The following is a 17,850-nucleotide window of genomic DNA, read 5'->3' as shown; positions in this document are numbered from 1 at the left end:
GTGAGGAGCTGCAGTCGTGGCTGCGTGCAGGAGAACCTGCGCCCGCTCAGTCATGTCTCGCAGCAGACTGACGTGCGCTCAGTCCGTGTGGCGCTCATCAACACAAGGTCATTCACAAGTAAGACTTTCATTTTGAATGACTTTTTCTCCAGTCGTGCTCTGGACTTTCTCCTGTTAACGGAGACCTGGCTGAAACCAGGTGAAAATAGCGCCTTTTCTGAGCTCCTCCCCGCTGGCTGCTCGTTTTTCAGCTCCCTGCGAGCATCAGGTCGAGGCGGGGGTGTGGCCACGGTTTTTAAAGACAGCTTTAAATGCCGATTTTTATCTTCTAATGTCTACTCCACTTTTGAACTTCAGTTGTTTGTGATGGAGTTCGACTGTCCTGTGCTCTGTGCTGTTGTTTATCGTCCACCAAAATTTAATACGGATTTTGTTCAGGAGTTTTCTGAGTTTCTGGCAGATTTTATCCCAAAATATGATAAATTTTTGGTCTGTGGTGATTTTAATATTCATATCTGTTGTCCTTCTAATCAGCTGGCTGATGATTTTAAAAGCCTCCTGAACTCTTTTGGTCTAACACAAGTTGTGGATGGACCAACACATAATCTTGGACACACCTTGGACCTGGTTATTTCTTTTGGGCTCTCAGTTTCACTTAAGGATATATCAGACATTGCTATTTCAGATCACTTTCCTGTTATGTTTGAATTTATTGCTCCTCCATCTGCTAGTAAGCCACTTGTTCCTGTCTCTCGCCGCCGTTTGGTTACCTCCTCGACAGCGGGGGACTTTGCTGCTGCCTTCATGGACTCTCAGTTTTATGCCATGAATGGACTGGTTTCTCCATTACTCCCAGATAACATCCTCTCTTCTTTCCACTCTACATGCACAGTCATTTTGGACTCTGTTGCACCGATGCGCTGCAAATCCAGGAAATCAAAATCCGACCCCTGGTTAAATGCCACGACCCGTGCCCTCAGGCAACGCTGCAGACAGGCGGAGAGAAAATGGAAAAAGGACAAACTACAGGTGTCGCTGGGTTTTCTGAGGGACAGTCTAACTGACTATCAGAAGGCTGTGAAGGAGGCAAAAGCACAATATCTGTCTCATATTATTTCTAGCAGTTGTCATCGTCCCAGTGTGTTATTTCAGACTATAAACTCAGTTGTAAATCCACACACCTCTGTTTTGATGGACGCTACAACCACAACCTGTGAGGAGTTTCTTCAGTTTTTTATTGATAAGGTTTCATCAGTCAGACAGAACGCTGATCAGAGCTGTAATGTTGAGTTGTCTGCTCCTCGTGCACATTCTGCTGTGCTCGAACAGTTTGAGCCCATTTCTTTTGCATCTCTCGCTGATGCTGTAAAACACATAAAATCTACAAGTTGTCCAGTTGATGTTGTTCCAGCTAAGGTGCTGAAGAAGGTTTTTAATACTGTTGGAGCGGGTCTCCTAACTTTTATCAATGCTTGTCTTAGATCAGGGTCTGTTCCAGCTGCTTTTAAACATGCTGTGGTTTGACCTCTTCTTAAAAAACCTCACCTGGACTCATCAGTTTTATCCAATTTTATACCTGTGTCTCAACTGTCATTTCTATCTAAGGTTTTAGAAAAGGTTGTCTTTTTACAGTTACAATCATTTTTAGAAGACAATCTCATCCTTGAAAAATTCCAATCTGGGTTTAGATCGCGACACAGCACTGAGTCAGCACTTTTAAAAGTTCATAATGACGTCACTTTGTCGGTGGATGCAGGGAATCCTGCTGTGCTGGTTCTGTTGGACCTCACAGCAGCCTTTGATACTGTGGATCACACAGTACTTGTTTCCCGGTTGGAACATTTTATTGGCATTCATGGTACTGCACTTAAGTGGTTTAGATCATATTTGGCTGAAAGGAGCTTTTCTGTCATGATTGGGGACCTTTCCTCATCAACTGCTCCTCTGTGCTGTGGAGTGCCGCAGGGATCTGTCCTTGGGCCGATTCTATTTTCTTTGTACATTCTGCCATTGGGGTCAATTATAACCCAGCACAACCTGTCCTTTCATTGTTATGCAGATGATCTGCAAATCTATCTGCCTGTGAGGACTAATGGGAGTGATGCTTTGTCATCATTATTTAATTGTATTTGTGATGTAAAGCAGTGGCTGTCCCAAAACTTCCTTTACCTGAATGATGGTAAAACTGAGATCATGGTGTTTGAGCGCACTGGCATACCAAATGTGGTAACACCAAATTTTGGTGCTTTGGCTAACTATGTAAAACCAGCTGTCAAGAATTTGGGAGTGATATTTGACAGCTGTTTGAGGTTCGATCAACAGATAAATTCTGTTGTCAAAGCTAGTTTTTACCAACTTCGCCTTTTGGCTAAAATAAAGCACTTTCTCAGTAGACGTGATCTTGAGACAGCCATTCATGCTTTCATCAGCTCCAGACTTGATTATTGTAATGCACTTTATTCGGGCATTAATCAGTCGTCTCTTGCACGTCTCCAGTTGGTGCAGAATGCTGCTGCTTTTGACAAACACTTTTAGACGTGAGCATATTACGCCCGTCCTGTACTCACTCCACTGGCTTCCAGTTCGTTTTAGAATTGATTTTAAAATTTTAATGTTTGTTTTTAAAGCTATTTATGGCCTTGCACCTCCCTACTTGTCTGAAATTTTAACTTTGCGCACCTACAGTAGGACATTAAGGGCGTCTGGCCAGCTTTACTTAGATGATCCAAGGTCAAGATATAAACGCTGGGGTGATCATGCTTTCGCGGTAGCTGGCCCGAGACTGTGGAATGAGTTACCTCTTGAGTTACGTACTATTCCTGACCTAGCATTTTTTAAATCTAAGTTAAAGACTTATTTATTTAAACTGGCTTTTAACACTTAGTGGGGAGGTGACATGTTCTGTTATTTTTATGTTCTTTTTATGTTTTAAAATTTTATTTTATATGTGTTTTATTTTTGTAAATTTGTGTTTTTAATGTTAAGCACTTTGGACACCAGTCAGTGCTGTAAAGCGCTTTATAAATAAATGTTGATTGATTGATTGATTAGTTGCACAACGCAAGCACTGAAGTGAAAATGACAACTGCATTGGTCACAATGGTCCCTGCATTGCACTCCGCACTGTACATTGCATTGCCCACTGGATTGGGTCGGATTTAAAATTGACCCCTGTCATACTTATCTGCTGGTTTTTAATTAACCCTGACCAGTGAAAATGTGGAAATCTAATTTGGATGTGTTGATAAGTGGTTTTGTCCATAAAAACAACATTCTTGCTCAAAGAATACGTGCACACTTGTGTGTAATTCTGCAGTGGTGTGCTGAGTGTATAAAAAGGCCAGAGGATGCTCGAGGGCAAGAGACTAAAATGAGGCAGACAATCCCACTGACAAATTTCTCTCACCAGTCGCTGACATAGCATAGCTTTGTCTATGATAAATGAATTTGCTTATTAGTTCCTGGAAGGCAACTTTCCATGGCACAGACAAAACCACAGCACTGGCTTGGTATTTTGTGATTACCTTTCATATTCACCATATATCCAGAATACTAAAATGTCTGTAGAACTGCAGCTGTGCTGAAACAGTTATCACCTGCATTGTTTTAAATCATGTATCAAACTGAGTAAATACTTTTGACTGAGGTGTAATTTATGTGACGATTAAATCCAAATTTGTTCACCCTCCTCAGCCATTCAATTTTAAGGTGTGTGTCAAATTATGCATTCCCAAATTGTCTCAGATTTGTCACAGAATCAAAGCGAGGTACAAAAAATAGGCCTAATACTACTGCAGAGGAAATCTAGTGTACCGCATCTGCCTCAGGCTGGACCCAGTGCAGGATTACAGTCTGGCTCTGCGGCGTCACACCCTGGCAGGAAGCAAGAGCTCATTTGCAAAAACAGATGAGTGCCATTATAAAGCAGGTCAAAAAAATTCCCACCAAATATTTCATAAAATTAGAATACTCCACATAAACCAACCAACCCCATCCAACAGCAGTAGTTTAGCGATCTGCATCACATGACACACCCATGAAAAAATTGATATAGCTGAGTGTTAAAATGTTTTTCTACAATACTGTATTGATTTTCTTGTCCAAATATCAATAAATTAACTGATTTAAAATGTCCTTTAAATCCCTGTAATCACTATGACCTCCTCTCCTGTAGCTGTCACTGTAGGGCAAGTAGGCTGGCTACCTTCTGTTTAAAATTTGTCACTAAAGTCACATTCTGACTTTCATGGATATTCCTCCGGGTTACCTCACGTTTTGAAGCCTTGTCTCTATCTTGCAGAACCTTACAGGGCCAGTGAGCGTGTCCACAGTAAACTGGGATATTCTGACATTGTGCCGTGTTAATGTTTCAACCCGAGCTGAATTTTCAGAATGTTAAAAATTTCTTCATTTTTGTCCAAAGACTGTAATTTTGATGCACATCCCATATCATCAAAGGGAGGTTTAATGGAAGCATACTAAAGTTGTACTACAGTGTCTCTGGGTATGCTATGGTTGTTTTTGCACACTATGCATGGTAAAGTCATCTTCATGCCACATGCTAGATCACATTCATAGGCAACTGTGCTCTTCACATACTGGTTTGTTAAGGTTACAGACCTCAAACTTCTGAGAGGCATATCTATGAAGGTGAGAATGGGGCTATATCAGTGTAATGTGATGTAAATATTAGACTATCACAATGTATCGCAGTATAGTCATATCATGGTCCATGTATCATCTTACATATTGCTTTACATGGTCCTTTCCTATGTCAGATCAGGTGACTCACTGGGATAAGGAGTTGACTCACTGGGATAAGGAGTTGGGCTACCAATATGTAGACCTGGATTTAATCCTTGGACACCTATTTGGGTCATTGGACACAACACTTCAGCCGCACTGTCCCAACCCATCCAGGTGGTAAAATAACATTGGTTGCACTGATATTCCATCCTGGGGAAGTCATAGACTCTCAAACAATTCACACTAAGAAATTTGGGGTTAAGCAGCAACACCAGGGGCCTCAGAGCCTATATGGGACTTACTGTATGTGTTCTTGCCAATACCAAGCCCTACAATTGTTAGTTCTAAACTGAAATACAAACCAGCTGTCTGTTTTTAAAATACAGGTAAAACTTTTTTACATTGGGATGCTGTGAGTAAGGGTTACCTCTCATTGCCAACTTTTGTCTTCAGTTTCTGTCCCGATTTCTAAATTAAAGAAATTTGGCCCAATTTGTCTCAATAGTAAAGAAATTTCTTATTACCTACTACAGTACTTTCAATCTGCTTGCATACAAATACAATCACATATTGCCAAATACACCCGTGTACCTACAATTTCCATTACACAACTGCTGTCGCACGTGCACATGCACATAATACTCCTTCTGCATTTTCACACACTGTTCCAAAAAGCTAAAGTGTCTCCGTTAACATCTTAAAACTGTCTTCTGCAGAGAATAACATGCCTTTCAAGTAGGGATGGGACCAATCCAATCCCGGATCGGTATCAGGTTTTATACCGACGTAATTCACGTATTGGAAAATACTGATCCAACCTGCGACATTTTCCGATACTGGAGAAGAGCTACTGTGAATCCTCTCAACTGCTGTTGTTTGCTCTCTGCTTGTTTACTGGGAGGAAGAGGAGGAGGGGAGAGGAGGTTTTGTGAAGCCAGACTGTTTGAGAGAGCTCTCTTCCACAGTGTTCTAGATGGGGGTTATGGAAAATTTCTGCCCAGCTCTCGGTTTCAAATTGTTTGTTCGTCGAGCACGGATTTTCAGAAAAATTAACTGAATTGTTTCTGAAAATGTGTGCTAAAAGGTTAGCCACGTCACTGTCCCGAGGCTAGAAAAAACCAGCTCAGCGTGCAGCCAAGGAGGAGAAGCTGAACAGAGATTCTGTCCACTGAAAGGGAAAAAGTCTCCATAAAATCCTGCCCGTGAGTGTCAATGATGATATTTATTTTACAGTGGAAAGGTTTCGTGTTTCCCAAAAGTTTGAAGTTTGTACAGCACTTAAACAGTGAGAGAGGAAGAAGAGAGAGAGAGAGACTGAGGGAGAGAGAAAGTGAGGGAGAGAGAGAAAGAGAGGCTGAGACAGAGAGAGACAGGCAGAAAGAAAGAAAGGTAGAGAGACAAAGAGGGAGAGAGAGCGCTGTCTTTTCTCTTTAAGTCTATAACAATAAGGCTATAAAAGTCTATAAAAATAGAAGTACTTAATTCTTTCACCAAAACATCAAATCTAGGCTTTTATCTTAGATACACCTTCTGGCAAATTGTAGCTGAACTTTCAGGTCTCCTTTTTTAAGAAAATCCTCATATAAAATCAACAATAATGATAATAATATTAAAGCAAATAGAGCTTTGGTATTGGATCGGAAAAGTATTGGTATCGGCAGATATCCAAATTTGGTATCGGGATCGGATTGGAAATGAAAAATTGTGGACTGGTGCATCCCTACTTTCAAGAGTTTCATATTAGATAGGAGGATCAGAAGAAGGCTTCTGCTCAGAGATCAGTAGGGCCTGACTATCGCATAATATCCCTAATCCTCGTGGTGTCCTGTAACACTACTTTTACCACAGATTACACCCGTTTTGAGGCCCTGATTGGATATCCGATTTGTTTTTTGCACCAAAAACATGCACAGTCAGGTATCAAAAATCAGCAATGGGAGATGGTCCAAAGAGTGGTACATCCTTACAGATCAGTAGAAATATTCTGGCTTGTGCTGTGTAAGGTGGCTGCCAAGGATAAGGTTTATTTTTAGCAGCATGTTTGTGTAAGTGACTAACATGTTGTGGAATAATGAGGAGGCTCTCTGGGCCCTCAGTGGAGCTACAGAGACAGGACTCTCAGAGCAGCAGAGGGTGATTGAAGGAAGTTAATGAGCATGAGAGGAGAAAGAAAAGCTGAAGAAAAAAGGATACAGGAGTTAAAAGAACTGGGGTGATAAAAGCTAAAAGCATGGAAATACAAAGGAAATACGACAATTACCAATGGGGGGTCTCTGTAGGGTGGAAATAAAAGGACGAATAAACAGAGATGAAAATGATGGAGGGGAATGTCATAGCGATACAGCAGATAATTATGATGGTCACATAAAAGGACCACTGGCATGATTCATTTGATTGGACAAAATGTTCCGGTGAAAACAACAAATGAGTAGAGTACCAGTGGGTGAGCGTGAGCATCTCATCGCTATGATTTATGAGTGCATTACTACTTTCCAGCTAACAACAACGCTGTGCGTTTAATGCCCTACCCGGTTCAGCATTACAGACACTGTATGGTGCATTTCTAACAGACAGATGTGATTTTTATTTCAGGCCTGTGCACAACACAAAGAAATCACTGGAAAAATAACACTACTCTGCCTGCAATCATCTCACACCCATATCCTTCAAACATCCTTTCATTTGCACCCCATTCTCTGACACAACAGGCACACTCTCACATTATTTGGTACCTCGTTTCAGGAGGAGGGTCCTGATTGGCTGGTGCTGCCTGCGCTGTTTCCTGCAGGTCAGGGATATTGGCAAAGTCATCTTGCTCAGCCACACCGATGGCCAAAGCCAGGACCACCAGCTTCCCTTCACTGTCTCCCCCCAAAAAATTAAAAAAAAAAAATAATAATAATATATATATATACACACACGACAAAGAGAGAGAAAGGCAGGAATGAAGAGAAGATGAAAAGGAGAAGAAAACCAAACACAAAGAAGGCGTGGTGCAGGGAGAGAGAAGAAAAGAGAGGTCATGTAAGGTGACAGCAAGTACAGTTAAATAAGAGATTTGATACGTGCACGGACAGAGAGGAAGATCAAACCGCGTGACGCCCTGGCAGTGAGCACTTTGTCCAGGGAAGGACATTAAGGAGGAACCTTAAACTTAAATGTCAAATTAATAGGAACATAATGACAACACATAAAAACAAGTACAAACAATGATCACACCACATACAACTAATTATTAGATCAGATGATAAATGTCTCAGCTAATAAATGTGATCTTTAGAAGCATGTGTGCAGGCTTATATACAGCACACACTCACAATCATTTTTCCGGCTGTTAACGTCTTCCACTTTCGCTCTGGACTCCCATCCACCGCGCCTGTCTTCCATCTCGAGCATTGAGATTTAATTAAGCCCCGTTACACAGATCTGGACTAATTGTTTCTATTTGAGTGCCACAGTACGTTGAGGTGTTTCGTGTGTCAACGTTTTCTGGGTCACTGCTCCCTCATGCTCTGTGTCACTCTCGCTCTCATTTCCTTTCCCTCTCATTTCTCCTCTTCAAACCCCTTCCTGATCCCTGGTTCTGAAGTCTCTACATCCTGCTCACGCCCTCCTTTCTGTCACCCACACCAACAGTTCCACATCACAAGAGTGTTTGTACAATACGTGTGCAAAGAAAAAATTTAATTCCATAATTTTTTCAATTTCTTACGTCCACCAATGGGCTGTTTTCAATCATGTTGGTTCAGCAGTTTGACATCATGAATCTGGGAGGAAAAAGCTATTCAATTTTGAGGCATACTGGTATTAAAGCCTGGAGCCATTATTTTTTTTTTCTTGAGAAAGAGAAATGCTAATGAACCAATCTAACGAAAACCTTGTGAAAATTTCCTGAAGGCCGGTTTTTACTTCTGTACCACCTCAACTGAAGGTCAAAGAGAGCTGCATAGTCATTCACCATTACAGGTCCTTTACGGTCCTTTACATTTCACCTCTACAGTGGTACCAGAAAATAACCTAAATGTTAGTGTAGGGAGTATGAAAAGACCCAAGTAGAAGCGATGTTTTTACATTAGCCTAGCTTAGCATAGCCTGCTTGTGTGCTGAAATATATCTGGGTTTCTTGATAGTTGATGTAAAATGTAAGTGCCTCCATTTGTTCTGTTATTTTGTTATAGTTCTGTAGCCCTGGAAAGCAGGAAGCCCAGCGGGATAAGAAGTGGGGCTACCAGCAGGTAGACCAAAGTCCAATGTCTGGTAACTTTACCTATCTGTGTGCTTGGACAAAACACTTTATCTCCATTGTCCCAGTCCACCTTGCTGTACATGGTCCCAGCCTTGGCTGGGGAAGTGACCTTTGATAAACTGGCAACCTATCCCATGGGAATTGAAGACTCTCATCCACTTCATACCACAGCATCAACTGATAATAATGTCTATATTTGTCCAGGGGTTTGAACAGTTAACCAAAACGTTAGCTTTGATAACCGCTAATCCGCTAACTGAAAAGTTAACTTATATAACGCTAAACCAATAGACCGCAAAAAAAGTTTAGCGGACGTTACAGCTAACCGCTAACTTTTAGTACTGACTCGGTACACTACTGATAAGCCAGTTTTGAGTTTAAGCACCGCCGAGGCTTCTGAGTAAAATCAAAGGCGATCACAAGCCCCAAACGACCAATGAGCCAGAGCTTGTCTTTATGCCCACTTCCCACTTCCCACTGCCAAAAAAGTGTCATTTACTTTCCACATATTACAACACAGACAGTGGGCAGGAGACATGAAGCACAAAGCACTTTTCACTCATGGTTTCAATTATAAACAATTAATTCCAGACAGTTTATCAACAGTAACGGTAACTCTGTCATTTTTACAAAGTGAAACTATCGCACATATCTTTTAAAGTAATACACTAATTCTGAAGGTTTGAGCTTTAACAGACTCACATGCCAAAAGGCATTATGGGAAAAATGAGTCTCCTTCACTGGTTGGTTGGTTTATTTATTTGTATACATCAACACACAAGTTACTGTAACGTGTGTGTGTTGGTTTTTACAAATAAATGTGTATTTGTAAATATGTAATTTTTTCATTTTTAAAACAAAAGGCATTTGCAAAACTGAAAATTCCGTTTGTGAAGTGTAATTCACAACCAACGTTGGTCGCTATTCACACTCCCATCAAGTAGATGGCAGTGGTCTATGTGGTTTTGAAGGGGGGGGGGGGGGGAGTGATTGAAAGAGACTCATCTGAATATCCCATAATGCCTTTTGTCACAGGTGTCTGTTAAAGCTCAAACCTTCAGAATTAGTGCATTACTTTAAAAGACATGTGTAATATTTTCACTTTGTAAAACTGACGGTTACCGTTAATGTTGATAAACTGTCATGAGTTGTTTATAAGTGAAACCATGAGTGAAAAGTGCTTTGCGTTGTATGACCATTAAGTTTTACTCACTATGCGAGCAAAAAATGTCAGCGAACCGAAGGTTAGTGGAACTAAATTTAGCTGATGCTAATTGGTCTGCTGAATATTTTCAAAATTAGCTGAAAAGCTAATCCGCTAATAAAAAAAGTTAGTTTAGCGGTTAGCAGATTAGCGGGACTGTGACTGCCACTGTATGTCTCACTACTTCTTCTTCAAGTTCATCACTGGTCTGCTACAGTAACTTCAACCAATCAGCTTCTTTTTTTCTTTTCTTATTTTACATGCAGCAGAGACGACACTCTGTTCAGAGCTGGTGGAGATACATAAAAAAGCATTTATTTTATCTGCCATGCGCTACACAGATATGCAGCAGCAGCTCCATTGGGTCAAGTCTGGACGCTTGCATTCGTGTCTCACGTTGCTGCAGCCACCACACCATGGAAGCACTTTGACTACTGGATGGCAGCTGCCCAGGCAGACAACTGGTCAATCTCCACCTCTCAAAAGTAACCATCTATCTGCTGCAACCAGATGAAGTTTTGGCATCTCCTTGGCCTTCTCCAGCTGGGACACCTACACACAGCGGTGTAGAACTAAAAACCAACCTTGCTCTGGAATAGAAACCAATACATTTTGAACCAAAACCACCTCATTACAAAAACAAATTACCTCCACCAACTGACAGAGGTGGTGAATCTATGACCTCACCGTCTGTCTCACAGTGCACAGAATAATTCAAAAGGTAGAGCTGAATTTGCTGAATGTTTGTGGAAATGTGAGACTTGGATCACATTTCACTTGCAACATTTGACCCAAGTTTAAAACCTCTCATTTGTCGGTTGGTAATATTGGTTAGCACTCCAAGCGTGCACCTTCAACTTCAGCATTATAAACCAGAATGGTTTGAAGTTTTATGGATCTATGCAGTCTAATTGCGTGCCGCTGTAGTTATTGTTATCACCATAAACCCACACTATTAATCTTCATTATAGCTGTGTAAGACATAATGGTATAGTGCACTTAATGTTACTGTAACTATTATGGTTATTGGATCCATTTTCTCCTTCAATCTGCTAAGTATTCATATTTACACCTAAGAATAATGGTAAAACACTTTAATCAATGCACTCAGCATTAAGAAGGCAGATGCAGGATAGAGAAGTGACATTAATGACACCAGGATAAATTATCGATCTTAAGCCAAAAACCTGAAGACCATTTTCCCAAGAGATCCATTTAGCAGTACTCCAAAAACTATTTCTATTCTTTCTATAACTATTTCTCTGTCAACGCCATCAGCACTTTTAGTGAGCAATTATTCACCCAAATAGAAAATGTGTCCAAGATTGAAATGAACCATCTCAAACAATGGGTAATGTGTATTAGCCAGCCGCCCAATCATCAATCACCTGAGGTAGTGGCGCTACAGAGAAGAAAATAAAACGACAACCTCAAAATAAGATTCATAATCACATTAATGGCTAACATGCACAGTTGCACATTGGTTGCACGTGCTGCAGTGGTAAAGTTTGAGCCACACGTCATCACACCCAAGTGCTTTTACATGCATTACAAATGATGTGCTAATGCAGCAACATATAGACTGACAACGAACATTAAACGTACTTAACACCATCAGGCCGTGGAAGTGCCTTTTTTTCATCTCTTCTTCAACACCACCCCTCCACCCCCACTCTTCCCCTCCCCTCTGGCGCTGTCGTCTTCTGCCCCAGAGCAACGATATGTTGTAAATGTAATGGTGCTGCGACAGAAGATCAATGTTTCAGGGTTAATAAAAATCTACATGCAGCTGCTTCACTATACAGATGCACGTGGCATACGGCCAGCGTGATGTACACATGCTGGCACACATGTCAACAGACTATAGCAGTGCAGTCAGCAGATTTACAATTAGCAATGATGCAGGAGCCCCCCCAAAAAAGAGAGATGTAATGTTATATAGATTAGGCCCGCTGGTTTGTCTCGTACGTAGCATCTTCTAAAGGGCGGGCGGTGACGACATGAACATCGAATATATTGTGACTTTTCAGAATGCTGTCTCATGAGTACTACCAACAAGCACGAGCACTGTCTCGTAAAGACATTTGCAGGAGACAGGCTGAATGCCATCCAAACAGATGTTACTGTTTAACGGAGCATACAGCGTAAACATTGAACCATTTATCACAGGCCGGGACAGAAATAGTCCACAATGTATTACAACTTCCTTCCCATTTTTCATGTAAGCAATATCATTTGGTTTTAAATTAGAAACACCCGGACAGCACTGGGCCTTCGTATTAAATAAATGATGAAAACTTTAATTGCACATGATGAATTAACACATTAAGCACTCTGTTTCAGTTTAATAGGAGTATGAAGTAACCTTTTCGGAATAAAACATAATCAACAAAGTCAGTTGTTGTCACTATTTCTGTGATTGATAATGCTATGGTTAAATGAGATGTGATCCAAATCCTATCGAATTAAACAGCTTTGAGTTGATAACTTATGTACAGTCTTGATTCTTACAGATATTAGCAAGAACTTTCAAGCATCCCAATATTACAAATATCACAATTTTACAACTTCATCATCTTTGTTTGGCAACTTTCACTTTGCAACTAGAATTCGTAACTGTACTCAAAAACTTTCAGTTTCTGTAATACCTGCATTTGGGGGGGGGGGGGGGGTCAGAACTCCACACCTTCCTCTCTGATAAGTATATTTAGCAGATTTCAATTTTTGTTTGTATATTATTGGTCATTTTTACTGACCTAAGACAGGTACATGGTATGTGGGTTGCCCACTAGGCCAACTGCACAATCGGGGTGTACCAAGCAGAGGTGGGACGAAGTCAACAGCAAGTCACTCTCAAGTCATGAATCAGCAAGTCACAAGTTTCAAGTCAAGTCCCAATTCGAGCCTCAAGTTATAATATTGGTTAAACTGTTTGGCTTGAAACCAGAGGATCCTTGGTTCAAATCCCAGCCTGACCAGAAAATCACTAGGGGCCCTAGTTGCTCCGGGTGTGTAGTGAGCGCCTTGTATGGCAGCACCCTGACATCGGGGTCAGTGTGAGGCATTACTGTAAAGAGCTTTGAGCGTCTGATGCAGATGGAAAAGCGCTATATAAATGCAACCCATTTACCATTTACCATAATGACCACCAATTGTCTGCAAGCTTGCTTGAGACTTGACTTGAGACTTGCCGATTCATGACTTGAGAATGACTCAAGTCCCACCTCTGGTACCAAGTCACTAATGTGAACTGGAAATTGGATTTAATGTAAACAATATGATTACATCAATTTGCATACCCCTGGATAAATCAGCCACAATGAACCAGTCGATGGTCCTGTTTTAATATTAAGAACTGGTTGAATGAAGCTGTTATGCTGCTACTTCTGCATCTTCAATCTCTCAAAATCATTCAAAGGACATCATGAGAATGTTGCGTTAAAGTGCTTGTTAGATGCCAGTTTTCACTCATGCACTACTGCATGTCTACGTCACTTCTGGCAGATGCACCGCTGCCTTGTCTCTGCTACACAACAAATTTCAATTGTAACAAACTAAAGAAAATTGAGAAGTTCAAATGGCAAAACATGCAAATGAACTTCAGCACACAGAAATTGATATTCTAATAGGTTAAATTCAGCTGGCTTCTTCTTCTACTGGGCTTCTGCTATGCAGTCCTTTCTGCTGGTGTGTGTGGTGCTGCCCCCAGTGGTGAACAAATGACTAGCAGAGGCAATACCAACATGCTGCAGCACAGTAGTAAAAACCTGAAGGTGGTCCTGGTCTTTGATGAAATATGTATTATAAAGTAAGCAACATTACTTTTGGTTTATTCTAATTCACCAAAGTGAATGTCTATATTAAACAGAGAATTGTATCAGATTATATCCTATTGCACCAAATCAAAACATTCCATAACAAAAAGTATCATGCTTGAATTATATACTGACCCATGTATCCAGATACATGTCAAATAATTTTAAGTTTTTAATCAACTATTGATAATAGAAAAAAATGGAAGTTCAAAAATATTTGAATGACAACACATATCCATCCATAGTAAGGTTGGGATTGATCTATTATCACTGTAATGGACACCTATTTTACTTTTCTTTTAACATCTGCTATCTTCTAAGACATTCTGTTTTTCTGTTTGCATAACTCCACAATAACCTGTGTTTTGATGGCCTGGAAACATCAGAGTCGTCAGATGAATCTGGTTAATTGTGTTGATTCTAAACGGCTGTACTACAGTGTACTGTGAAATTTTCAATGCTGCAGTCCAGAATTAAGCCCATACACAGCAAACACAAACATACTCAAATAATATGCATATAGACAACTATAAAATCAAGCATGAAGAAACGCAGAAGAGCAAAAACACACAAACACATTATACTGAAAAGTAAACAAAATTGAAACAACATTCTAACATCCTTCCCTGATATCAGATTTAAAATGAAAGAAGTGCAAATGTATAGGAGCAAAAACAGGAATTCACAAAGATAAAGGCAAAACAGTTATCACAGTTATCAAGCACCGATACGTTCAGTTACTTAATTCTAACACAGAAAGAGCTGAGAAATATGTACTTCAAGCAAATACATGAACTGTGCTAACAGAGATAAAAACGGAGGTTTAAAATGAAACAAAGAGAGGGTGCAGACTCACAGGAAAGACTTGACATCCAGGCCTCGATTTCGGATCTGGTCCATCATGTAATCCCAACTGCCAGGACTGGCACGTGAACGCCCTCCTGCTCCTCTTCCCCTGTAGCGAGAGGCACCTGCTCCCGCTGGGCCGCCACGTACAGCCCTTGGGCCACCTCGTGTACTTGTCCCCCCACCCTCAGCATTAGTGCCACCTCCCTCGCCTCTCCCAGCAACCCCGCCTCCCCCAGGTTGGCAAGGTGCAGTGTGCAACTGTCCCAGGCTCTGGGATGTGGTGGGAGGCTGGCTAAGAACAGGGGCTGACGGATGGATGAGAGGCTGCTGAAGACTCTGCTGGCGCAACAGCGTCCGAGGCCGGGCTGGCCCAGTGGGAACGTGCTCCAAAGTGGATGCATAGGATAAGACGGGATCCCCAAAGCTGGGAGGACAGAGGAGTAGGGAGGAAAGGGACCGAGAAGAAGGCCACGGCCAGCAGAGGATGGGATGATGGAGAGAGCGTAAGGAATCACAGGTCAGGGAGGAGTGAGATGAAGAGGAGGCCACAGAAGATGCAAAAATGGAGCCATGGTGAGAGATGATATGGTCAGTAGATTGTGGAGGTGACACACGGGAATGTGAGAAAGAGTCGCCAGGGATGAGTCGAGGCGGCACAGGGCAGCAGCAGGGATGAACAGCAGAAGTCACGTTGACATCAGTAGAGATGCAGGAAAGATCATCCAAACAAGAAATTGATGATGGCGGGGGTGAGGTGGGAGCAGGACGCATGGCATTTGAAGACAAATCAGAGGAGTCAGAGGGAGGAGTATTAGGGGGTGGAGACAGAAGAAGGAGAAGAGAAAAAGACAGCAACGTGAGGCAGCAGCAGTAACAGCAGTAGCAGAAATAGCAGTAGAACGTGCAGCCTGAGTGGTCGCTGTGCGCAGTGTACTGCTGCGCCGGGCAGCAGAGCGCCGGCTGGGAGATCGCCCCGCGAGTCTGCGCCGGATGCACGTGTGGCCTGCGTGTCTGTCCAGTCTGTGCATGCAGTTTGCGTGAAGCCGCGTTCCGTGCAGGCAGCAGTCGAATGTGCACTGTCCGTACGGCCGTGGAGCGGGTCGGCGCTACGCGACCGCGCCTGGGTGTCTGCGTCGCGGTTTTGTAGCATTGGAGCCTTCCTGGTGAAGGTTTTAGCCTCTGCTGAGAGACACCCATTTCCTCTACTCATCTGTCAGCATTTTCCATCTGTGATAGCCTGTCGTTTCTCTCTTCTTTCTCTTTTAAACACATGCTGTACCTCGAGAGACATTCCAACAGCCAACCAAGTCCTACTGCCTGCCTCCTCCCTCGCTCAGGTGGTCGTGTCTACTCCTCCCCAACATAAATGCTGTTTAATTAGCCCAGTTGCCTTTCTCCAAAATGTTCCCAGTGCCATTTTTTATTTCATTTCCTCACTAAATATATCTGCCTCTCTCTCAGACTGCGAGAAGTGGATCATGAGAAAGCTTTACGTACCACAATTTAACTTAAAAATGTTAGCGCGACGTCCATTATGCACGACGATCACAATAAAAGAGATTAAAAAAAGTGGGAATCAAAATTATGTGACACAAAACCAGAGGGAGCAAGAGGAGCGTCTTTACATTTCAACAGAAAGATGGAGAGCAATGGGGACGATAAGCGCGGGAGGAGAGCAGGGACAGAAGATGGGGTGTGAGACACAAGCACAAGAGACATCGACAACACTTATTGCAGCCTGAAAATAGAATCCAATTATAGACAAGGGGCAAAAAGAAGAATGAGAAGAGGACAGAAAGTAGTGATGAGCATAGATGTGTTGTGGAGGAAGAAATCACACACTCCAAGGTGCTGAAAAAGGTGCAAAAAAAAAAAAAAAATCAGGAAGAAGTGAAAATTAACCACCTCATTGACAACACGCTGGATATCACACTTATGCATCATGGCTGTGGAGTGCATGCATGTGGAGTGCATGCAGTCATGGAAACGCAGTACGTGACGCTCCCCTCCCCCCATCCCCCCACAAACACACACCAAGTGTATCAGTATGTCAGAATGGGCTATTTTTGTACTATGTTTTTGTAAGTACTTGCAAGCAGAGCAGTTTCTCCCATAAATAAATCACATTCTCCGGCAGGATCATACAGTATGTTGTGGTGTGCACCTGAGCTGACTGTGGCAAATGAGAGTTTGAGCCAGTTGGTTTTAACACAAGTCACAACTTTTTAGCCTCTCAGATGTCACACCCTGCCCACACGCTCACCTTCACACCTCGTGTATTCTATCTGACTCATCAATATTGAATCACTTAGCAACAGTACTGTGCAAAAAGTCTTAAGTACTCTGGTGTTTGCCTTTTTTTTGTTTGTTTGTTTGTTTTTTGCTAGGCTGTAGTAGCCACTTCAGACTATATGTTGTGGACTTAAACCCAACCTGAGGCCTTTGTCTGTGTTCCTATAAACAATGGTTAAAAAAAAATCACACTGTCTCAACAGTGTAAAAGTATCACAATAGTGTTGAAAACATACTGTTTTATATTATAAAGTAACTGCAAGTATTGGAAAATTAACACTATTCCAGAGTTTAGGGGCCCAACCTGAGACCCAGCCTAGTGCAGGTGACACTGCTAGTTTTTAATGGACACTGTTGTCTTTTTATATCTAGTGCCAGGGTTGTCTAATACACCATACAGCTTGTACTCAAAAGTGCATGTCGGTCTAAAAATGAGGTGTGGTTGTGCAAATTTAACACTCAGACACAACTTACATAAGCAGGTTCACAACAAAACTCCTTTGTGCCCAATGCCTGGTTTTGCGTTCTTGCCTCTTAAATAGCAATAGGCATGTGGCAAATGGTTTTCCGCCTACTTTGCAGGTCATTTTTCTACCTGCCATTGAAGTTCATATCTCCGGTAAATGAAATGTCAAATGAGCTGACTATTCTAAATAAACAAAGAATTATAAAAATGGTGCTGTTTTGCATTTTATTTT

The 17,850-nt window shown here is 41.8% G+C and overlaps 1 protein-coding gene across 5 annotated transcripts in view; it reads right to left on the bottom strand.

The window, feature by feature from the left end:
- The window catches only part of syt7a (synaptotagmin VIIa), a 325,957-nt gene that overhangs the window by 62,309 nt on the left and 245,798 nt on the right, over positions 1 to 17,850 (bottom strand). The window contains exons 2-3 of one of the 5 annotated variants that reach the window (XM_034176361.1): positions 14,868 to 15,284; positions 7,479 to 7,607 (exon numbers count right to left, since the gene is read on the bottom strand). The exons of 1 other annotated variant lie outside the window; for it this stretch is intronic. In XM_034176361.1, coding sequence (XP_034032252.1) covers positions 7,479 to 7,607; positions 14,868 to 15,284 — 546 coding nt within the window. Of the gene's footprint in view, positions 1 to 7,478; positions 7,608 to 14,867; positions 16,260 to 17,850 lie in introns of those variants that run through there. 3 more of the 5 variants (XM_034176359.1, XM_034176363.1, XM_034176360.1) reach the window with 3 other exon arrangements.

This window comes from Thalassophryne amazonica, chromosome 8 (assembly GCF_902500255.1).
Source record: "Thalassophryne amazonica chromosome 8, fThaAma1.1, whole genome shotgun sequence".
NCBI lineage: Eukaryota > Metazoa > Chordata > Actinopteri > Batrachoidiformes > Batrachoididae > Thalassophryne > Thalassophryne amazonica.
The sequence above is the reverse complement of the archived record's forward strand: the minus strand, read 5'-3'. Positions and strand labels throughout refer to the sequence as shown.